Raw genomic sequence first — 24,117 nt, forward strand, 5'->3', positions numbered from 1 at the left:
ATCATGATATTGATTTTGAGTCGATCAGAACTCCTTTGTTCTTAGTTTTCTTAGTCATAAACACAGCAGACCCACGTACGCAGCCCACAGTTCAGCTTCATCTGACTACAATGAAACAGACGTCATCTCCACCAGTGACTGACAGCTGCTCTCTTTGGATAACACACCAACGCAGGCCCCTGTGAGCTGTCACTGGTTTGTTTCCAGCTCCAAACCGGAAACACATGGCTTTTGTTCTGCTGTCAAATTTAGAAATCGTTATTGACCGGTACAGGGCGGGATCCAGCTTCAACACGGAGCGCTGCACGGAAAACTGTCACTGAAAACACTGCGCTGAATGTCTGAGCAAATTCGCTCTCAGATACTCGCTGTAATTAAGTTCTGGTTCAGGTTTCAGGCAGCTCTGTTTTTATTTCATCCATTTCTTTTTCCGGCAGAAGTTGTTTGCTTGTGTTTGTTTTATGAATTTGCATCATCTGCAGTCTGAGCATCGTCTCTGCCTCGCCTGACTCCTCTCAGAGTTTTATTTTGGTGAAATCTCTGAACGTTGTGTCCCTTTAAGTTGTGGTTTGTGTGTTACGTTGCTCCTTTTTTCTCCTGAGTCACACTGTGCTGTTCCAAAAGACTTTATTAAATTAAGTTATTGCATTTGTGTGTGTGTTATAAGACTAAATCAAACCCAGTTTAGGTCCGAAACACAGATTACAGTCTCTGGATTCTGATTCAAGAAGAAGCATTAAGGCTCTGTTTTGAATGTCTGTATTAAGCTTTGATTTACTGATAAACTATATTCAGAGCTGACTGATCTGTGAGACGGTAAGTTCCCCTTCTTTTTGTAAAGTTTACAGCTTGTTAGCCGTTTAATTTCTCTCAGTAAAATGATGCAATGAGATTCTATTTCTAATGTTTGGACAAACTTAACTTCTACACAAAGTTGTATAAACAAGTCTTCTGTGAGTTCAAAGTGTCTTTGGTAAACCGCATGTTTTCTTCAGCGACCTCACAAAATTACTGTGTTGAAACACAGACTGTGTTTGTCCTCCTGTAGGTCAGTGATTTGTCTCCTCGCTGCTGATGGACAGACATCCACATGGTCATCTTGTTAGTTTGCATGTCAGTGTTTGTCGAGTCAGGGATCAACACAATACAGCTATAAAAGGGTGTGTTAAAGAGTTTACTATCGGAGCCAACAGATGACAAAATGGAAGTCATAGACAGCAAAACAACACTCTTTCAACTCTATCAGTTTAACTTTTTATCTCAAGAAGTTTTATCCTAAGAAGCACCAAAAGTTTCTGGAGAGTAAGAATGAAAACGGTCAGAGAAAACCCGTCAGCAGCCTCGACTTCAGGCCCCATTTACACTACAGCATTTCATCCGAAAACGCTAAAATGCAGTGAAAAAAATCTGCGCTTACAAGAAGTGGAGTGTGACGTCAGAGTTTCACTGAAAAAGCCGGCTTACTGTTTGCACAGCAATGATGTCAACAGCACTACAGAAGAAAATTCCACTCTGGAGACCGTTTTCAAAAGTTTGCGTTTTAGGTCGGCGAAAATGCTGTTTCTGTGTAAACGCAAGGCCGATATGCAACAAAACTTTTGCGTTTCACCCTAAAACTGTTGTCCTGTATAGGGCCCCTCAGTCGTCAAACAAAGCTAAGCGTCATAGCATCAAGGGGTGGCAGTAGCACAGAGGCAGAATTGTCATCTCACAAACAGGAAGTAGATCCCAGCTCCACAAACTCCCAGCAGCCCCTAGTTTCTCCCATGAAGGGGTGGGTTGAGTAGGGTAGTAAGACGGGCTGGGCGATATAAGAAAAAATCTTATCACGCTATTTTTTCATATCGGTCGATATCTATATTTATCACAATATAAATCAAAAACTATTTGGTCAACATTCAGTGGCGGTGGTCCTTCAACTGATCTCCGGCACTCTCCAGAGAGCCCAGGAGATGAACGTTCACCAGCTTAGCCGGCGAAAACACAAAGCCTTAGTTAGAAAAATCAAAGCTGGCAGAAATAGCATATTGGATATTTCTGACGGTCCACATGAAAGATTCTCTCTGTCTCTCGTCTTTCATTGCACCTTCACCCCACAATGGCCTGAGCCATTTTTGAGTGACACTGTGCCGGTTTGCACCTGCCTTTCAAACATGCTAAGTATAGACGTCTCTTCCTCCCAGATACGATTGGCTTATCATATTTCTGTCAAAACATGAACGAATGAACTCCATCGAAATTTTTATCAACCATGTTAACCACCTTATATTTCAATCGAGGAAAAGTTATTTCATGGTATATATCTTGAACGTTTTATCGCCCCGGCCTAGTAGTAAGGCAATCCTATGTGAAAACTGTGCCAAGTCAAGAAGCAGCAACGCTCGTTCTACTGTGGACTCGAAAAAGGAGAAAGACGAAGAAGCAAAAGAAGCAACACGGCAGCAACAAGAGTCCTGAGTGTCTACGTTTGGAAAAAAGGTGGAATCCAATGTTGTTGTCTTGTTTTACGTTTGTTTTTTACGTTAATAGTCGGAAAAAGAGTGACATGGCAACTCTAGCACAGGGAGAGACTTTGGGTGCTCTTTGTAAATTATTGTTTTATCCTTAAATATCCTGACACAACCTGAAAATCACTGACGGGTGCATCAGTTTCCTGCTCGTCATGTCGATGGAGAGGATATCTCTGAAAGCTTCTTCACTGAGGATGGATGTGAAGCTGAAATATCTCCCCTACATATTAAAGAAACATGCATCAGCTAAGTGTTTGATTGCTTTAGTGCAGCAGAGAAGCACTACAACAGATCCCTACTGACTCCACTGTAGATACAAGACTACATATTTAATCACTTCATATCTACGTACATTTATCACAGCTATGCATGCCTACAGATTATAGATAAAACATATCAGCCACTCGGTGTCATCAACAAAACAAGATTATACCAGGTAAAAACAGTGAGTTTTGAGCGGTGTGAGGCGCTGCAGAGACTGAAAAACAACCGTACACTGACCTAAAATGCATCGCCGCAGGCTACAGATACATGATGTTGTTGTTGTTGAACGTGCACAGGAAAAGAAACTGATGCAGGAGGGTTAATGAGGAAAACACCGACACTGCAACGAAGCTTCTTTCAAAATCAGAGGAGAAACCGATCTTTATGAAAAACCAGGGGGAAAAAAAGCTTGTAAAATATTCAACAGGGAAGAAAAATGTGCCATCAGTTTCACACCTGAGCAGCACTTTGTTTGTTAAAAATGTATGAGAGGACATTTTAAATCAGTTTCATCTTTTTCTGTTGGTCAAACAGTTTAATATTTAACACTCAGGACACTTCACAGAAATGCTGCTTCTGGATCGGCCTCCAAAAAAAATCCCTGACAGAAGCCGACTCAGCTTCAGTGTGTGAGGCTTTTACGGTTAGTTCAGGGGCTGCTGGACATCTCAGCGCTGAGGTTTGGCAGCTCAGACCACTCCTGAAACACTAACCGTCATGAGAGGGTGATAAATGCTTCTGTGAGATGACGCTGAAACGTTTGAGGTCATTCTGGTGTCGCCGCACACAAAATCAAGTCGTGAAATTTACTCAGCGCCAAATGTTTTAAAATCTTTTGAGCAACTTTAGAAGTGACAGAGTTTGTCTGCTGTCATTTCTCGGCTCATCCTTCAGGGTGCGCCTGGGCTGTTTCTGCTGAGTCTCAGCTTCACTGTAAACAGGAAGTTACACTAAAGCCTTGTTCTCACCAAGCAGTCCGGTAGGCGGCGTGTAAGCCAGATGCCAATAGCTGCATCGGTTAAATAATAGTGTGACGCAATAGCAGCACGACAAAGTGCACCCCAGGTCTGTCCTTAAGAGGAGAAGAAAGCTACTTGTGCCACAAACTCTGCCAGAAATCTGGGTGTCATGATTGATGACCAGCTGACCTTTAAGATTCATGTGGCCTCAACTTCACGGTCTTGTCGATATCCCCTCTATAACATCAGGAGGATCAGACCCTACCTGACACAACAGGCCATGCAGCTTCTGGTACAGGCCCTTGTGATATCACACATCGACTACTGCAATTCCCTCCTAACAGGCCTCCCTGCAAGTACATTTAAACCTGTGCAGATTACCCAGAATGCAGCAGCCCGTCTGGTCTTTAACCAGCCCAAAAAAAGCACACGTCACCCCGCTGTTAATCTGTCTTCACTGGCTTCCAGTAGCAGCTCCAATCAAATCCAAAGCTCTTCTTCTGGCTTACAAAACATTGACAAGAACGGCTCCTGCCTACCTGGGGTCCCTCATCCAGGTCTACACTCCTTCTGGCCCACTACGCTCTGTTTGTGAAAGACGCCTAGTGCTCCCAGCCCAGCGCGGCTCCAAATCACTAGCCAGACTCTTCTCCTCTGTTGTGCCCAAATGGTGAATGAATTACCTAACTCTATACGATCCACAGAGTCCCTTTCTACTTTAAGAGATGTCTTTAGACTAGTGCTGTCAGGCGATTAAAAAAATTAATCTAATTAATTACAGGATTTGTAATTAATTAATCTAATTAATCTCATTTTCACCTCATATCTGCTTAAGGCCCCAAAATAAAGAATTTGAATTCCAGGACATAAAAATTACATTAAAAGACATTGAAAAAAAAAAACATTTAAACATAAGGTGGGAATAAACAACACATTTTTAGGTACCCTGAGGCATAAGGAACATATAAAAAAAGTGTTGTGGTTCTATCTTTACAAAATCTACACAGTCCTGAACCTAAGATAAGCTGATTTGATTTTTAGGATAGTTTTTGCTTCAGTCACATTTTTACTCAATGTTGACTCAATTTTCACTGCAATATGAACTTCTATACTTCTATGAGGTCAGGAGAACCAGGGCTAAAGGCTAAAGACTGTGAGGAACTATGTACAAAACACTTAATTCAAGTCTTGGATCAAAGAAAAGTGAAGTATTTTCAGTTTAACATGCTCTGAACACACAAACTGTTGCTCATTGGTGCAGAGCAGCCCCAAGCTGAAACATGACACCAGGGAGATGGAAGGAAATTTTCAAAGAATTTTTTTAATTTAAATACAGGACAAATATCGATCATTCAGGGCTTGTTTGATGCAGTAAAGAGTGTAGAATTATTTGTTTTTTACAGAATTGAGCTAGAGCAGACGGTTGATTTTCTTCAGGTTTTCAAAAAGGACGTGTGAATAAACGATGTGAATTAATTGTGGTTTGTTGGCTTGTTGATTATTCTAACCCCCCACCCCCCAAAAAATATATAAATATATATAAATAAATAAATAAAAAATACCCTGCAGCCGAATAACTTGCTTATGTTGAACGTCGCTTCGGTCAAAAGCGTCTGCTAAATGAAACTGTAGAACTGTAAACTGTAAATCATTTCTTTGCTGTTTGATGAAGTCAGGAAATCCAAATGCTTGATGACTTTTTAAAATATGTCATCAAGAAATGTATTATTTTTGATCAGATATCTACATTTTTAAAAGGCTGTTAGCAAAAATCATCAGGTGATCAAGAATAAGAGCTTTGATATCATGAAAGAGGATCTCTTTCCAGCTCCTTTGCTCTCCATGAGGCCTGTTTTTTCTGCATACACCACAAACTGCTGCTATGTAACTGGTCAACAATCCTAACCCTAAAGTCCAGACCTGAGCACACAGATTCTACACATTCATCCTGAATCTAAACAGAGATTATCTCTGAACCAACAGGCTGTTGTGGTAGCTAACAGACCGTCCTGTTACCTCCAGCAGCAGCACCAGCAGCAGCAGACCTGTCCGGCTCCAGATCCGCAGCGTTCAGCCTGGAGGTCACCGCGACAAGCTGAGGATGATGTGATTTGGGCGACACTAAGTGAGGGAGCAGCTCAGAGGCTTATCTGCCGCGGCTCAGCTGATTGCTCGGTTTATCTAATAAACAGGTGGAGCGCCGCTTCTCGAGGCGGAGAAGGAAAAGTTTGATCCCACGGCGCTGCCCATCAAACCTGACAGGAAATTGTTGCCTGAGGTTTATTACTCTGCAGATAATCGTCTGAGGACACAGCTGTTATTGAAATGCAAACAGGTCTTAGTGCTTTGAAAAGTTTTTAATACTTTTTCACCCGACAGACATCTGCTCTTTAAGCGTTTCTCAGATTAAGGAGTTCCTGAGTGTCCAGCCTCAGGATTTCAGATGTGCACATGTGACACATAACTCAGCGTGTTTTTCTGCACTCTGCTTTCTCTCTCTGCCTCTGTGCACCGCGTCTTCTGAGCAATACCAAGAATTTCATGCTACAAAGTTCTGTCTTCTTTGTCCATTTCTTGTAATTTATTTTATCTCTTTTTCATTTGGAGTGAGTCATTACTTTGTATGGTTCATTTGTTGGTCGTGGACACCAAACTGGTTTTGTCTTCAGTGATATTTTTACTTCTTTTTCTCCTGTGTTTGTCTGGAAATCCGACATGTAACCATGGCTGAATTGTTTACACATGAAATCAGCTGTTAGCAGCCTGTAGCGTGTCAGTGCTAACTGGTGCTAGGCCTGATGTTTCCCCACAAGGTGAGAAGAAGGAGGCGAGGACGATGTGCTGGTTCTTAGGTGTGAGCTAAGAAGTGACGACATGGACCTGTCCTTCCATCCATCGTTATTGGGAACGTAAGATCTATCTCCAATAAGATGGACAAGCTAGCCGTGCTAACCCAGCAACAGAGGGAATACCAGAGGGCAGAGTAGCATCATGCTATTCACAGACATGGCTAACAGAGCTAACACCAGACACCAACGCCACATTGGAAGAGCTTCACCTCCTGTGAGCAGACAGGATCCAGGAGACAGAGACTGAACAGACTGCTGAAGAAGCTCAGTCCTGGACCCTGTGGAGGTGGAGGCTGGCTGACTGGACAATGATGGACAAGCTGTCACCATATATTTTCTTATGGACCCTTTTGCACTTTCTAAACACTTTCTTACTTTTGTTTTCTTGATTGCTGCTGTAAATCCTCATGAATTTCCCCTCTGGGATAAAGTATTTTCTATATTATTCTATTCTATTCTATTGTATAAGAGCTAGGGATGTCCCGAAATGATTTTCGGACTTCCGATCCAATCTGATTTTTTTCATGATATGTTTTGCCGATACCAAACCGACACCGTTACCTTACTCTGACTAATCCCATACCCCACTGGGTGATTCCTTTATAAATGAGGAGCCATATTTGTTGTATTTAAGTGAGCTCTGTTGGTACCTTCTCGAGGAACACTCACTTTACAAATGTTGTAAGGCTCTGTTTCACTATCATTGCTTTCCAAAGAGAAGTAGTCCCAGACAGCGGACATGTTTGCTACGTGGTTTGATTTACAGCAAGGCGTCATAGACTGAAAAATATGGACCGTCATCCTGCTCAGTTCGAAGTGAGGTCACCACAAAAACTGCTCCCCCTGGTGGCTGGCTGAAGCATAGGTAAAAAAAATCCATCTCCCCGGTCATTCCAGATGGGCTGTGGTCAAACTTTAAAAAATTAATACGCCTGGTAGAAATGTTTCTCACGTCTGATTGTTGTGGTGATTTGAAGATATTATTTGGCTGCCTTGTATTCAAGTCCTTTTTTTCTGAAAAGTTTTGTTTTCATTTGTTATTAGAGGTAAAAACGAGGTTTTATGTAACGTTTAACGATGATTGACAGCTGCCGTTCTCGTGTATTTTTTTCAGGGATTGTAAAATATTTTGAGAGGTAGAGCCAAGAAGTGATTAGACTCTCGAAAGAAAAAAATATTGTTATTTTTGTCACCCAGCTCCACTCAGATTCTTCACAGTTTCTACTGCACAGTCTCTGACTGCACAAGGCCTACTAATGGCTGCGCCTGTGACTGAGTCTATGCTGAAAACTGCATCAGTCCTGATCTTGTAACGAAATCTGTTGCTATCTGATCCTCCAAAAATAAATAAGTGTATATCCGACTAAATCTTTCAGCATCAGATCGAAAACATCCGTCTAAAGACTCAGACTGGAGATTTCTGGTAACACAAATCAAAACAAATCAAATCCAGTGATTATGATTCAATATATGGAGATAAACTGAAAATCTGTGAGCAGAGCAATGTTTTTTTTATATACTTTACACATTATATCACCTCTTTCCTACTCGAAGCACAGGAGCTGTAGCTTTAGGAAGAAACGATCGATGAGTTATTCTTAAATCTCGTCCTTATCTGTGTAAAACAAGCTCAACAGACAGACGTCATCTGAAGCCTCTTTAAAAACTTGTCATCCCTTCAAAGTGCACACCGCGCTTTTACTCTGAAGTGACCACACACTCTCACTAAGTGAACAACACACACACCAGCAGCAGCAGCAGCAGACACACTCTCGCCTCTGTTTTCGACAGCGGCGGTGACAGACGCACACACTGACACGTCCGTCACCCTGTCAGGAGAGCTGTCAGGTAATAACCTCGCCAAGTCCCAAACACACACACACAAAAAGACACAGACACACGTCACACACCTGAGTGTCAGGAGTGTTTCATGCTGCCTGACGTTTGGGCGTGACGTTTCCACTTCCTCCCGCCGTCTCCATCATTAATAACATCTGTCAGCCGCGGGTTCTGCTCTGATAAACACTCTCAGCTGGATTAGGAGCTCCACTCGGCCCGCAGCTGCTTCACTTTTACCTTCCAGTGTGTGTGTGAGAGAGTGTGTTTGTGTGAGTGTCACTGCAGAGGGAGAAAATAAAAGCTTTTATGAATGATGAGGCTGATCAGAAGGAGAGGGGGCAGTTTGATGTGTCGAGGTTTGACTGCTTCAAAGGCTCACGCTGGGGTTTTTTGGGGGGGATTAAAGCGGCAGATTCCAGATTGTCTGTAGGTTGAATTTCACCCTAATTTATTCAGATTTTGCCCCAGAATTTACTCTCTGAACAGTGAATCTACAGCTGCACATCACTGCAGGTGAGGCTGGCTCCACTGCAGACCTGACGAGAGTGACAGGCGAGAAAAAGAGATTTTTTTCTGCACAGCAAAGCCACATAATGAAGCAATAAATCTCGACTCCCCACGTCTGTATGTCTGCAAGCTGTGCTGCACGTTTATCCACAGAAAATGAAACATATCAGGCAACAGGGTGGCTCACATCCAGCATGGATCCAGGCTTCCTTTCTCACAATGTAGGCCTTCCAAAGCCTGTATGAATAAAATATGCCATCCCCATTATATAAGGCAGAAATGCCCTCTTCTTGTCAGAGATACAGGAATTACAGCAGGGTGGATCGCTGTGATTGAGATCCAGTGGCCAACAGACAGAGTTGTGTATCTGTCCACAGTGAAGGAAAAGAGGAAGAAGAGGAAGAGGAGAAGGGAGGGAGGGAAATATTCCCAAGCATCCTCTTCATCCTCAGCTGCTCTGCAGGCCCCAGAAACACAGAGGCAGGCGGCTGAGATCACGGGCATCAAACGCCAAACTGCCCCTCTGTGCTGCTCTGTCACGCAGCGTTGGATCGCAATGCTATTATTAAACCCACAGCACACACACACAGCACCACACGCGCACACACACAGGTAGGCTCGGCTGGTTGTGTCAACATCTCAAGGTCAAACAACGGGCTGGATTCAGACCCAGACCGGGCGAACAGGCCCGGTTGGGTGTTTGTGTTTTTTGAAGCTGCAGCCCCGCGGAGACAAAGAGCAGCGGCCGAATCCCGCAGTGTGTTCCCGCTCTGCCCTCATCCTCTCCCGGATACACAGAGCTGGCCAGGCCGGTCCCTGGCTGACAAACATCTGGATGGGAGGAGCGGGAGGGGACGAGAGGAGGAGGAGGAGGAGGTGGAGGATGAGGAGGGGGCCGCAGGAATGAACGGTTAGATTCCGTTAGTTGGACGGCTCCCGGTGTGGATGGTGATGATGATGATGGTGGTGATGAGATAACGGGATAACGAGGGAAAACAGGAGAAGGAGGGGGAGGAGGTTTGCGCTTTTTTCGCATGGATTTGAGTCGTTTCTTACCTTCTGACAGCTCCAGCTCCAGCTCCGCCAGCCGGGCTCGGATCTCCAGCGGTATCGGCGACGCCTCACGGTCCGCCATTCGTCTCGTGCCGCAGAAAACACCTCCCCGGTTAAACCGCTGCCGCCTCCGCCGCCGCTGCTGTTTCTACTCCTGCCTCCTCCTTCGCTTGGAAAGGGAGAGCTGCTCCTTGGCGGCCCCTCCTCGGCGGAGGCGCGGAAAGACTACGAGGCGTCGAGGGAGAACAAAGAGGATAAATCTGGGTCTTCTTTTAGCGGAGGCCGGCCATGGCGCCCGGCTCCTTGAAACGTTTAAGACCCCCGGTTGCTCGGTCGGTTCCCGACGCTGCCGTTGCGGTGGCTGTAGTGGCGGTAGTGATGATGATGAGGCTCGCGCAGCCCCAGAGTCAGAGCCGTTTGCAGCTTCTTGCCGCTGGTGTCACGTGACTTCAAGAAATAAGGAGGGGGGAGGGGGGAATGGTAGTGCTGGCCATCACCGGCAGGGGGCGCAGCGAGCAACCACACCTACTATCAATGTAGTTAAAGGCTGTTAAATTACTAGATATTAAAAAACAAGACAGGTTCTACAAATAAATATAGTTTTTTATTATTAATTTATTATAAAAGAATTTATTAAAATATTTCTTCAATAAATACAACAAAAATAAGCATATCATCAAATGGAGAGTGGTTGAGTGAGTTGAATACTAGTTTTTATATTTATCTTGTTTTTTTCATGGTTTAGGCAGCCTTTGAGATTTTAACTCGAGTTATAGATAATTTCACCCCTTAAAATCTAGCTAATACATTAATTGCATTAGCAAAAAAAAATCTTTTTTTTTAGTCTGAAACCCCAGGCATGTTAAAAATAACAGATTTATTTCTCTCGTCTTAACTCAACACATTCCTAAGTTGTACTTCATTAAGCAATATTTGCCTTTCCTCTCCAGTGCCATGGCCATTATCTTTTAATGTGGTCATTCTTAATTCATCATCTGCATGTGGAAACCAAACCTCAACAGAATAATGTGATTAATGCTAAAGGTCAAGCAGCCTTTAATTAAGTCCAGTATGAGTGAACAAGCCTAATGTGGCAGTGACACATAAGTGAGCATCAATTTGTGTTTCTAATTCAGTGTATTTCATTAGTATTATTCATCACATTCATTAGGTCTACAGTCATCCAGGAATCAAATCATCTTCACTGTAAACAAGTGCAGGGCCCTTTAATGGAGTGATGAGTGTTTTGATGTGACTCACCTGCCACCTGCTGGTTAGCTAAGAGAACTACATGCAAGGGAGTGAACTAATGCTGCAGCAGAGATTTCCAGAGTGACCAAAAGCTTCGATTACAACATGAAAACACTGACAATTTAAACTTTAAAGGTACCTCTTTAATATTTGTTTTATCATATGTACACCTGTACAAACAAAGAAACATGTGCCACAACCATGCCAGCTCAAGGACAACATTTAAAATCGATGTTTTAAACAAAAAGCATTGGGCCAATGACAAATTAATTCAAGTTTTCAAAATACAGTTCAAGTTCTGAAACAGTGCTTTTATGGACAATGGATAACAACAACACCTGCACGAAAAAACTCCTGTAAGGCACAACCTGCATGGGGCTAACTTCCTCTCAAATACAGTAACAACACTTCTGCTCCACAGGTGAGACTTAATCTTCAACACACAAAGGCACGCCTCTTTGAAAGAAATAAAAAAAGGTCATAAATTAAAGTCTAAAATGAAATAAAAAAATCATGCATGGATAGTTTGAATATTCAGTGCTTCTGAAGTGGAAGTAATCACGCCTACAAAGCTAAATCGAAAACAAACTGTGTGAGCGGCTTCAGCTTGATGCCGACTGAAGAATCACACGCAGGAAACATCAATCACGCAGGAAACGGCAGAAAAAGAAGCACCAGTGCTCTCAGCAAAGAAATCAAAATGGAGCCTGGCTCTAAATAAACTGACCTGAGCTACAAACCAAGAAAGAAAACTGAAATCAGGTAGCAGATCAACATTTACAGATTTTCTTCAGCTGCCTCTGGAAGCTGACCATCCTCACCTCACATTTCAGTCAGCTGTACTTATAAAGAGTTAATTTCAAAATCCAGTCCCTCATTTGGCTGATTTAAAGGTGAGATTTGATGCTTAATATATAACCCCAAACTCTCCTCCTACAATCGAACATCACCTCTCTCTGTGCACAGATTATTTCCAATGGCGTCTGCTTCGAGTAATTAGAAAGGTACAATTAAGCATTTTCATCTTCTCTGACGCAGTGAGACACAACAGTTCAACACACAGCCTGGCCCGGGTATGTGAGGGGCTGCTCTGCCTCTGAAGAGACGGGTTCAGCGGGCAGTGCCGGTTCGCTGGTTGGTGATCTCTGGCAGATCTCGGCGTAGCTCGGCTTCTTGGCGTCCTGTCCAATCAGAGCACAGGGTGGGGTCAGAGTCTCTCACACCTGATCGTCAACAGCAACACATGTTCATGCGTCCTCTCTTCTCTCCACTCAAACTCTTTTTAGAACAAACTCCTACAGAGGACAACAACAACAACCCTCAGTATCTGTCCAAGTCTTACTGTGGCTGCTTCCTGTGCAGGTCCGGCTGGTTTGGCCTCGCTGGTCGTCTCTGCGTGCTCCTTCACATTCCTGCAGAGAGCAGCAGAACAATCTCACCACACACAGCTCAGAGCACAGCTGGCACCATGACAACTGGCTAACGGATCAAAGTACACGTTTGAAAAATCCCGAGAGCGAGGAAACGGGAGAATAATGAAAAATGAGCAGAAACGAAGCCGGAGCAAAAAGCTTCTTCTGTAATGTTCTGATTCAACGGCAGAGACAAACCAGGAGAGTTAAAGCAGAGTTAACGCAGAGTGTGTTACTGGGTGTGTGTACTCACTGCTGTGTGTCTGTCGGAGTCTCTGGCTCTGCTGACACTGAGGGACACACTCTGCTGCTGTTGGCTGGACTCTGCTGAACAAAAAGTACACGTGTGTGTCTGTGTGTTGTTAGATTTGACAGTCTGGTTTATGCATGAGCAGAGACTCTGTAACCTTGTTGAGCATGATACTCAGACAAACAACATGTGAGTGTGTATGAGTGTGTATGAGTGTGTGTGTGTGTGTCAGACAGGCAGAGAGGCTCGGTTACCTTGGCGCTGTTGGTAGCTTCAGGGACCGTTGCTATGGCAGTGTTTAAGAGAGGAAGAGGAGGGAAGCTGGTCGGCCCGAGCTCAAGAGGAGACGGCTGATAAGTCGGTGCCTTGTATGATGCATTCTGCACAAAGACACACACAAACACACACACAGTCAGTGCAGAGACTGACAGTCGACCTGAAACACACTGAGCGTGCTCGTTGATTTCTTACTTGCTCGTTTGAAGCAGACTTGTCCCAGGACCTGGTGCCCGCTCTCCTTCTGTGGTTGTAGTTCCCTCTCCTTCAGAGAACACACACACAATCACACACACACACACAGCAGAGATATGACTGTAAAGGCTGCTGTGTGTCAGTGTACGTAGCCCTGTGTCTTAATTAGTGAATCAAACAAAGTTCAGAGCTGTAAATCTCTCCCCTGCAGCCTCCTGGCTGAGACTACGTCATGAAGGAGAATAATTCAGGACTAAACCGTCTAATCCACCAGCTGCTCCTCTTATTTATGGTTTTATTGTCTTTGCAGCTATCTTTTCAATGGTTGAGTCTTTTTCTGCTTTCTGTCTGATTTTTATTTATCTCGCACATTTCCTCACACTGGAGTCAGGGTCGATGATGCCGGCAACGCGTTACTCTGATTTGACCACTTTCTCCAGTAACAAGTAATCTAACCTGTTACAATTTCCAAACCAGTAACCAGATTAAAGTGACTTATCCAAATCTCTATGGCTTACTTTTTTTTTTCATTTTTATTGTCAAAAAATTGATCTGCTTTTTCTTGTGTCTTGAAGAGTGACTTGTTCATCACGTTTTCAGCATATGAACAACTCACGTGTGATAGCAGCCAGCACACAAAGGTAAACAGAGAGGGAGAGATGTTTTTTAGCTGGAAACCCAGTCACTGTTTGGAGTTTGTGTCAGCTAAAGATGACAGTATTAAGGTTCATTTTTCACTCTGTGTTGGCAGTTTGCTTAAGATCTTTGACTGAAACATTTAGGAATCAATCAGAGAGAGATCAGCGCACTGCGGACATAAACGCTTGAGAAGTTGTTTGACTTTTACCTGGAGGAAAGGTGAGTCCTGTCTTTCATTGTAACTCCCTGTATTCCATGAGATGAGCCCTCCGTTAAGCTCAAATCCATCCGCTGAGCCAACATAACCAACATAACGTAGGCTACAATGAGGCACCTGGTGACAAGCAGGGGCGTGCCAAGACTTTTTAGACTAGGGTGCCCCATGCAGGGAACTGAGGATTATGTGAGCCCACACTCCAGCAAAATTTATTTTTGCTTATGGTACAAATACAGGATCAACGGACTACAGCTTTAACAAAAAATGAAACTGTTAAAAACCAAACTAGACTAAAACAAAGCATTTAAAGAAAATAATTTAAATCTAAAATTGAACTGAACAGCGCTGTAGTGCACCAAAAATATGACTGTTAAAGCTTTCTTTAGTTGTATTTTGAAATTCAAAATGTATAAAATGAATATTTTTGTTTTTAATTGTTAAGTGCCCTTTTACAACTACCCGTGTCTGCATGTTACTTTAAAACAAAACATGTAGACTTACATTATTATTCTTTAAAATTGCATTGCACAATTTTGCCAAATTATGCAGCAGCAGCTGTTACTTTTACAATTTAATTAGTCATTTAAGAAACTAAGTTACTTTTTAAAGGAATAATCAGTAATCGGATTACTTTTTCAAAGTAACTGTGGCAACACTGGTAAGGGTCTGACTCATTCTCCCCCTGAGGACAAAGAGGAGAAGGCTCAGATTAAGTGCCCAAGTGTTCCCTGAACAGATGAGTCTTTAGACATATCTGAAAGTAGAAAGGGACTCTGTGGATCGTATAGAGTTAGAGTTAGGTAATTCATTTCACCACTCGGGCACAACAGAGGAGAAGAGTCTGGCTAGTGATTTGGAGCCGTGCTGGGCTGGGAGCACTAGGCGTCTTTCAAAAGCAGAGTGTAGTTGGCAAGAAGGAGTGTAGACCAGGATGAGGGACCCAGGTAAGAAGGAGCTGTTTTTGTCAATGTTTTGTAAGCCAGAAGAAGAGCTTTGAATTTGATTGGAGCTGCTACTGGAAGCCAGTGAAGCGAGATTAACAGCTGAGTGACGTGTGCTGTTTTGGGCGGGGAGGCCTGCTAGGAGGGAATTGCAGTAGTCTATGCGTGATATCACAAGGGCCTGTACCAGAAGCTGCATGGCTCGCTGTGTCAGGTAGGGTCTCATCCTCCTGATGTTATAGAGGGCAAGACAAGACCGTGAAATTGAGGCCACATGAACCTTGAGGACAACTTCACATCTAAACCTTTTTGGTCCCGGTATGTGTTGTCTGGTGTGAAAGCTCTCTGTTGTTGTCTTACCTCCCCTGATCAGAAGTCGCTTGTTGGACTTGCTTGGTGGGCTCTGATCTCCAGCCTTGGTTCTGCTGACGTGCGTTGCCTCGTCCACGCCCTCGACCCCTCTTGGGTGGAGAGATGGCGCGCTCTATCTGTGCATTTTCTAATGAGTACGAGGAACCATTCTGATTGGACCACTGCTGAGGGTTTGACCACTTAGAGCCGCCCCTGAGGGGAAGTACATGTTGATTACTCACTCAAGGATGTGATGATTGAATATTCCTGAATCAAGAGTGAAGTCCCAAACTAATTCATTAAGTGTGGAACAACTTTCACTTTTAAACCAATGTTGAGAGACAGACGGCCTTACCTCTGCCTCTGGGGGGTGAAAGGTTTAAAAATGGAGGCCGCAGGTAACCCGTTCATGAAGTCAGCCATCTGAGTTGTTGACTGCGGAGGAAGAAAAAAGGAAAAAAAAACAGCATATTACGAGTTATCGATAACAAGATGGGTTGAGTCCACAGGGTGAACACAGCGTCTGTAAAACTCAGCCATGAAAAAGTCTGATTTTGGTGAAATAAAGCGATTTCCTGTCAGAGAGTTTTAATCTTAAATTCTGACCTCAGCATACTCCTGATAACCCGTGACAGCTGAGGGCCACACCTCACGGCTGAAATCGAACAGCTGCTGTGCCGGCAGGTGCGGGGGGCAGCTGGGGGGGAAGTAGGAGGGGAACTGGTTTTCCTGCTGAGGGGGTGTGAAGCCGTTTTGGGGAGCGAATGAAGTGACAGCGATGGGTTTGGCTTTGATCCTCGCCATGATGCGCTTCCCGTTGAAGACCTGGACGTCCTCTCTCAGATACTTGTAGGCCTGAGAATGAACAGAGAGAGACCACGACATGAGGTCTTAATTATTCTGTTCCAAAAGGACACAAATTAAAACCCTGATGCTGGGATGTGTAGTCCTCAGATTTACCTGCTGTGCGTCTGCCTCGGAGTTAAAGGTGATGAACCAGTTATCGTTGCCCGCGTACGCACAGCTTAAGAATTTAGGAAGGTTTTCTCCACTGAAGAGAGCCTCCACCTCCTGCAGCAAAGAGCAGATTTAAAAACATATTTTCATCGTTTCTGCTTGTGGTTTGTAAAGTTTCAGGAAACTAAATCCTACAGGTTGATAAAATCAGCAGCTGTCTGAAGATTAAGGCGAGCTGCACTCTGATTGGTCGGTTGCTCTTACTTCCTGTGGCGTGCTCTCCGAGACCTCTCGCAGGATGACGACACATCGGCTCTGACAGGGCCGGACCTTCTGTCCACACGGAGACAGCCCAACCTGCGGGAGTGCTGTCAGCCAATCAGAGGAGAGAACGACTCAAAATAACATCTTTAAACGTCTGAAGCTGAGTAAAAAAAAATCTTTCAAATTTAAAATGAAAATGAACATTAACTGTTCTCCAACAAGCTGAAATAAACACTGACTTTTCAGTATTTCAGAGATGAGCTCCAGGTCCGTGGTGAGAGACTTGATGTTGTCCAGGCTGGCCAGAGTTGCTATGGAAACATACTGGTCGCTGTCCATCTGAGATGTGAGGTACAGGTCATTGGCAAGGTGCTCCCTGTGGAGGAGCAGAGAGGTCTGTAAGAACGATCTCCATCTCACAGCCGACAGAACAACTGAAGTGATTACAATGAGAAAACAAGGATACAGCCTGTTTATGGAGTGTGTGTGTGTGTGTGCGTGTGTGTGAGAGGGGAGTTTATGAAGGTGTGTTTTACCTGGTCAGTAACGACTCCAGAATGGTCCTCAGCTCCTGTTTAACGTCTTCTGAAACAAAGTCAGTCAAGTTACAGAGGAGGAAACAGTTGAAAACTTTAAAGTCAGCTGACTGACTCGTACCTGTGCCAGCCGGCTCGCCATGCTCTCCGTTCACTGTCACAGCTTCTGGGGTCAGGACGCCTGGACCTGCCTCAGCAAAACCCCCAGCCTGGATGGCGTCCTGCAGCTGGAACTCTGGCATGTATCCTGGAAACCAAGAAACCATTAATAATCAATCAATCAACCAAACAATCAATCTTTATTTAAATAGCTCCAAACATTCCAGACACTTTCCAAAAACACAAACAGTCTCTTTTTCATCACTTTTTCATTTGGAGTGGGTCATTACTTTGTATGATTCATTTGTTGGTGATGGACACCAAGCTGGTTTTGTGGCTTCAGTCATATTTTTACTATTTTTGCTCCTGTGTTTGTCTGGAGATCCTACATGTAACCATGGCTGCATTGTTTACGCATGAAATTAGCTGTTAGCAGCCTGTAGCATGTCAATGCTAACTGGTGCAAGGCCTGATGTTTCCCCACAAGGTGAGGAGAAGGAGGTGAGGACGACGTGCTGGTTCTCAGGTGTGAGTTAAGAAGTGACGACATGGACCTGTCCTTCTATCCATCGTTATTGGGAACATAAGATCTATCTCCAATGAGATGGACAAGCTAGCCGTGCTAACCCAGCAACAGAGGGAATACCAGAAGGCAGAGTAGCATCATGCTATTCACAGACATGGCTAACAGAGCAAACACCAGACACCAACGCCACACTGGAAGAGCTTCACCTGCTGTGAGCAGACAGGATCCAGGAGACAGAGACTGAACAGACTGCTGAAGAAGCTCAGTCCTGGACCCTGTGGAGGTGGAGGCTGGCTGACTGGACAATGATGGACAAGCTGTCAGCATCTATTTTTCTTATGGACCTTTTTACACTTTCTATAAACTTTCTTACTTTTGTTTTCTTGATTGCTGCTGTTGATTGCTGTGCTCTTGCCGTGCTGTGATAAAGTATTTAATATTCTATTTTGTTTAGCAAGTAACAATGGAGAGGAAAAACTTCCTGTTAACAGGCAGACACCTCGGACAGAACCAGACTCATGTTAGACAGACATCTGAGGAGACTGTGATGGGGTTAGAGAGAGACAGAAGAGAAAGAGGAACCACGCAGCCAATCAGGAGTCAGTGCTGCTTCCGCCTGCTGTGAAACATGATCATCTGAACTAATCTAACACTGACTCTGGTGTGTTTCCATCATTTCCACTCACTCTCTTGATCAGGCAGAACGTTGGGAAGCTGTATCCATGGCTGCTGGTCCTGCAGGTAGGCGGGGTCAGAGATGTTCGGGTCACAGCTTTGAGTGATCCATGCCTCAGCTTCAGGGTTAAGGCTCGGAGCAGCAACTGGTGGCTGAAACAAAAGAGATGGGAGACATTTAATTTTCATGAAATGTGACAGGATGTGTCTGATTAACTTTGTAAGATTACAGTTCACCAGGTTTTTCTTTAATTTTATGATAAAGAAAAACAAGTTCTCTTTTATTTCTGATATAATCTCCTTTTCTGCCCAGTTTGAACTCAAACGTTCATTTTGTCTGAGTGATCCTGACTCTGTAACATCAGCTCTTTCTAATCTTTCATTTCCTCTTCTATGTGAGCTGAAGTGTGTCTGTTTGGAGGACGTCTGTGTGGGAAACTTTATGTAACGTCTTTGTGAAGATGCTCCGCACTGACCCCATCACTGTGTCTTTTGTTTATGTGTGAAAAACATCAAACCCTCCAGCAGCTTCTGTCCCTGAACCGTGCAAACATCTAAACTTTCTTTGACTTGAAGAAAACAAACTGAAAGCTCTCTCTGAACCCGTCAGTCGAGGGAGCTGAGTGGCGACTTACAGACTGGGTGTGCCAGTCCCACACACAGGGTCCTTGAGGCATCACCGTGCTGTAGGGGTATGCTCCCAGCAGAGCCATGGAGGGCTGAAGCTCCGACACCTGCTCGGGGATCTGCTCTGACTCCACCACTGTCGGAGCCTCCCCCTGATCCTCCTCGTCCAGAGACGCCCCCTGAGCCCAACCCTTGCAGCTCTCCTCCAGACCCAGCTTGATCCAGGGGTGGGGGTAGCGGCGGCAGACGGATGCGTCTGCGTCTTCCCTGAGCAGCTCGGACAACATCTCCCTGATGCCTCCTTCTCTTTCGCCTTCCTCGGTGGTCGTCGGGTTCCCGTGACTCAGGAAGTGAATCTCATAGGACGGAGTGGAGGCGTAAGCGTCGATCTGACCTGGGTCCACGTCCACTGAGCTTTCTTCACACACACAGCTCGAGACGTTTGGCTCCGTGTTTGTGTCACAGGAGCTGACGTCAGCGTCGAGCTCAGGCGTCTCAGGAGCTGAGGGAGTATGGGCTCCTGGATGCTCCTCCTGTGTCATCTCCTCCTCATCGGCCTCCTCTGACTCCTCTGTTTGTCCGGGCTGAGGGACACAGTCGGCACCATCATCCTCTGAGCTGACGCTGGCTTGTAGTGTCAGATGGTCAGAGGGAACAGTGGATGTGACTGACTCTGAGGGTTCAGAGAAGGTTTGAGACGCCTGCAGCTGGTCTTCTCCTGGATCTAAAGGGTCGCATTTGATTGGCTCAGAGGGAGGTGGGTCAATCTGAGTCTCCTGTGCAGACACATGTGCATATTCGTCCTCTGCTGTGTTTACCTGAGCTTGGATTTGAAGAGTGATGTCAGCTTCAGTTTCAGGACAAACACTTCTCTCCCCTTCCTCCTCCCTCTCCTCAGAGAGGGAGCTTTGAGGGGGAGCAGAAGGAGGTGGAGAGCTCTCTGAGCTGTTGTGAGCAGCACTTTGTGTATTTCCAGACGTGCAGTCATCACAGAGGTCACATTTGTCATCATCTGTCTCGAGCACTGAAGTGTTTACAGTCACGCCGCCTTCTATCTGAGCGGTTTCGTCGTCCTGACACGTGTCTGGTTCCAGTGTTTTGACTTCCTGCCTCTCATTCCCGCTCATAAGCGAGTCCTGAACAGGATCATCAGAGCCGTGCTTCAGAGGTGTCACTGAATCCTCCGGATTCACGTCACAGTCGTCAGAAACGACAGCCTTCCTCTCCTCCGCCTGGGGCTCAGTGCCGCTCAGCTGGAACGTGGGATCATTTGAGTTGATGTCTAACCAGTCAGGTGTGATGGAGACGCAGAGCTCGCCACTGGGTTTTACATTAGAGGGGTCAGGGTGGCAGGAGAAGGCGGTCAGCTCCACAGGCAGCGATGACACGGCGGAGATCGTGGACATGGAAGACACCTCGGTCAGAGTTGTGTCTGTTGTGTTGCTGTGACAGATGTCCTCGCTGAGGCAGGAAGTCACAGGGATGGCCTGGCTCCGCACAGGGGATTTAACCACCCCGACGCCAGGCTGAGGCGGAGCAGCTTCTTTCTTCAGCAGCGGTTTGAAGTCGAGCTCTGAGGAACTGAAGCTCTGCATGGGAGAGTCCAGAGGAGTTTCAGAGGCTGGCTCTGAGCGTTGGACATCCTGCTCTGTGGTGAGACGGCTGACGTGTGAATCCACGTTCTGATCCAGGCCCGCCAGGTCCCCCTGTTTTCCCTCTGAGGTACCAAAGTCCTCTGAACACACGCTTTCTACCACTGCATACACACTCTCCTCGCCGATCTCCTGTGATCCCTCCACACACACTCTCCCCTGTGTAACCGTGACCTCCTGTGCGGTCCCATCAGCGTGTGATGTCATCAGCGTGTCATCCTTGGACTCATCTGCGTCTACAGCAGCTGTGCAGCGGTCAGACTCTTCCTGCTGGGTTGTGTGTTGCGTGCGCGCCTCGTGGTGTGTTTGTGGGTCACACACAGTGTCCAGCAGCTGTGGATCTGCAGCAGGTTGAGGTGAGACTGACTGTAGGCTGTGTGAGCGTGTCTGTGGCAGGACGGTGGACGGTTGATCGTCATGTGACGTGGAGGTTGTGGCAGCGTCACACACTGAGCTCTCCTCTGCCTGTGATTGGCTGAAGAGCAGAGACTGGGCCACGCAGGGTGGAGCAGCTGTTTCTCCCTCAGCTGTGCGCGGTGAGCGCGTTGCTCCAGCTGTTTGTGTGTGGCTGTGGACTTGCTCGTGGTCAAGGTCTTCATCTGCGTCAATCGGGCAAATGCTGTAGAAGCTCCTGGTCCTGGTCTCAAACCCTTGGCCTAGCGTTGTAGCAACAACACACACTTCCTCCTCCACAGCTGGTGGGGGACCCGGCTGTGTCACCTCACACACACTGACCGGTGGCAGCGGCGGCTGATCATCTGACACCTGTGATATCTGGTGCACTGTGACATCATCGCGGCTGTCAGGTAACCCGACAGGTGAGGAGGAGCAGCTCCTCTGCTGTTCTTCTACACGCTGAGTGAACCACAGAGCCCTGAGCGTGGCGTTGTCCTGGATCCTCTGTTTGACTGGACTCTGTGTGGGCGCCTCCTTATACGGGACCGGCTCACAGCTGGGCCTGGCGGTGTGTGTCCCGTCCGTCTCTGTGTCCGTGCTTGAATGTGTGTTTGGGCAGCTCGTGTTAATAATAGCCGACTTCTCCTCGTGAGTGCTCGCTGGTTTAAGATCCTCCTCATTCCGCGTGCTGCTGTCCCCGCTGACCGCCACTTCCTCTGTCTGAACTTTGTGGTCCGGCTCTGGAGCTCCATCCTCCGCTCTGTCAGCCACACTCGTCCCCTCGTCCAGGCTCACTTGCAGGAGCACGGAGGCGGCGTGCTGCCTGACCCGCTCTGTCACCTCATTCAGCTTTTCCTGGTCCAGGGGCTGTATCAGACCACTCGTCTCGCTCTGCAGGCCGGGGGGGAGCTCTTTACTAAAGCAGCAGCCCATCTTCTCCGGCCTAAAGTGGGAATTAAAAAAAAAAAAATCTATGGCCAAAAACACTGCGAGTCCACACAACACGAGACAACAATCATGAGCAGCTCGTCACCATGGCTCAGCCACATGCAGAAAGAGAAAAGACCCTCTGCTCCCCCTGCTTCGCCCCCTCCTCTCCCCTCCCCTTTCTCCCCTCCCCTGCCCAGAATAGCAAACGTGAAGGAGCTCACATGTCCCTGCCACTCAACAGAGGGCCGCACACCGCTTTATGTGTGTGTGTGTATGTATATGAATGTATGCAGGAGCCCTAGTTAGGCTACAGTTTGAGAGGGGTCAGCACACGGCCCGGCGACCACCAATCACAGCGCAGTGATTTAGGATGTCCACTCCTCCTCCTCCTCCCTCCTCTTCCTCGTCCTCATCCAACCATTCAGTCCCTCTCCCTCCCACTGACACCTTTCCCTTTGACTTACATCAGTTTCACCCTCACTGCCTCAGCTCCCTCCTCCCTAACCTCCCCCTGACTCTCCCTATAGGTCTCCCCAAACATGCCTGAACGGGGCCCAGCCTTCAAAAGACAGTCAGAGGATTCTGTAGCTGTTAATCAATGGTATATTGTTGTTTATCCTCTTTAAAGTCTAAAACATTGTTTCTCATCTAAATCAAGGCTCTTGTGAATTCTAAGTTGGATACAGATTTAAGACTAAAACTTCACAAATAACATGTTCTCAGACAAAAACTGACATAAAGTTTAATCTTCCCAAGTTTTAGCAGCTGTACAGTCATACAGGAATATAAACAGGATATATATTTTACCTGGTAGTAACAGTAGTATCCAGGACCGTACGCTCCGAACGTTAACTGCACCTGAAGATCAGCTGGACAGTTTTGATAACTCTGTGACGTCATGTGACTGGGGCTGATGGGAAACTCAATGGGAAGAGTGCTGCTGCTGTCGATGGTCACCACGGAGACTGGCAGAGAGCGCAGAGGGGAGAAGGAAGTGAGTCACAGCAGCAGCTGGCACCAATGAAAAGTGCAACAACAAAATTATTCTCCATGGACTGAAGAGGGAGCATCTTTGTAAATCCCCAACCAGCTGGAGTTTGGTCAACAACAGGCAACAGATAGTTTACTTTATCTATTTATCTTTGCTTTGCTCTGCATTGTTTTCTTACTTTTTGGAAATAAAAACACATAAGCTCACAGGTTTTGGGACATCTCAGTCTGAAAGGTGTATGGACGCTCACAGATCTCAAAAAGAAGAAGACTTTTTCACTTAACCTAAAAACTTTGTTGCTTTTATGCTAAAGACGGGGCTTGGTGTGTTTAAAAGCCCACAACACTCTAGTTTAACTTAGAAATAATCAATTCAAGGAGCACATAAATCTATATCATATTGCAACTTTATATAATGAGAAAATATTTCCCATCAGTCAATATTTTACAAACAAAAACTTAAAACAACTTTTTGCCACAGTATATGAAACCAGAAATATCCTTTAATCTGTTTCTAAGAGTGAAAAACATCTACATTTTCCAAAATAATTAAGTTTTTCAGTTGATCTGGTAAGCTTTTTAGAGATTGAGCCCTTGTTTTTTGCAAGAGACTGTTAAAATGTGAGTTTGAAATTAGTAAAAACACATTCAAGTGATAAAATTGGTTTTAGCTCTAAAAATATATACTTAAATAATATTTCTTTTATGTTTTAAAACATAAAAAGGGGAATTAAGAAGGGGGAAAATACATGCATCGATAAAGCGGCCTAACTTTCCTGTCAACTGAAAAAACTGCCGTTAACGGCTAAGAAGTTTCGAAACTAATGTATTCATAAATTAACAAGCTAGTACGTTTGATTGACTTCCCTCTTAAAATCTAAATTAATTATTTAAAAAAATTAATTGATTAAAGCTTATTTTTAAAGTTAAGAAATGTGAAAAAATGTTGTTA

General features: G+C 45.4%; 2 protein-coding genes across 8 annotated transcripts in view; both read right to left on the bottom strand.

Annotated features, from left to right (window-relative positions):
* LOC141807243 (disco-interacting protein 2 homolog C-like) overlaps positions 1 to 10,419 on the bottom strand; it is an 87,415-nt gene extending 76,996 nt beyond the window's left edge. For all 5 annotated transcript variants that reach the window (XM_074693095.1, XM_074693094.1, XM_074693096.1 and 2 more), the window contains exon 1: positions 9,985 to 10,419. In XM_074693095.1, coding sequence (XP_074549196.1) covers positions 9,985 to 10,063 — 79 coding nt within the window. In that variant the 5' untranslated portion in view covers positions 10,064 to 10,419. The remainder of the gene's footprint in view (positions 1 to 9,984) is intronic.
* A 1,284-nt stretch (positions 10,420 to 11,703) lies between these two features.
* Positions 11,704 to 23,059, bottom strand: LOC141807811 (uncharacterized). 3 transcript variants are annotated; one of them, XM_074694030.1, is made up of 16 exons: positions 22,983 to 23,059; positions 19,206 to 22,188; positions 18,582 to 18,723; positions 17,392 to 17,517; positions 17,271 to 17,316; positions 16,974 to 17,110; positions 16,735 to 16,838; positions 16,474 to 16,584; positions 16,120 to 16,368; positions 15,869 to 15,948; positions 15,523 to 15,726; positions 13,366 to 13,435; positions 13,149 to 13,274; positions 12,898 to 12,971; positions 12,575 to 12,644; positions 11,704 to 12,413 (listed from the first exon to the last, which is right to left on the bottom strand). In XM_074694030.1, exons 2-16 carry the CDS (start codon positions 22,176 to 22,178, stop codon positions 12,285 to 12,287), a joined length of 4,641 nt encoding a protein of 1,546 aa, XP_074550131.1. In that variant the 5' UTR covers positions 22,179 to 22,188; positions 22,983 to 23,059; the 3' UTR covers positions 11,704 to 12,284. The 3 variants fall into 3 exon arrangements, with proteins under 3 accessions (XP_074550131.1, XP_074550130.1, XP_074550129.1); XM_074694029.1 differs by having other exon boundaries at positions 12,898 to 12,968; positions 17,271 to 17,319; XM_074694028.1 differs by having other exon boundaries at positions 17,271 to 17,319.
* Positions 23,060 to 24,117: the final 1,058 nt, after the last annotated feature.

Source organism: Halichoeres trimaculatus, unplaced genomic scaffold (genome assembly GCF_033239565.1).
Source record: "Halichoeres trimaculatus isolate MK-OKI-2021-1 unplaced genomic scaffold, fHalTri1.1 fHalTri1_scaffold_18, whole genome shotgun sequence".
Classification (NCBI taxonomy): domain Eukaryota; kingdom Metazoa; phylum Chordata; class Actinopteri; order Labriformes; family Labridae; genus Halichoeres; species Halichoeres trimaculatus.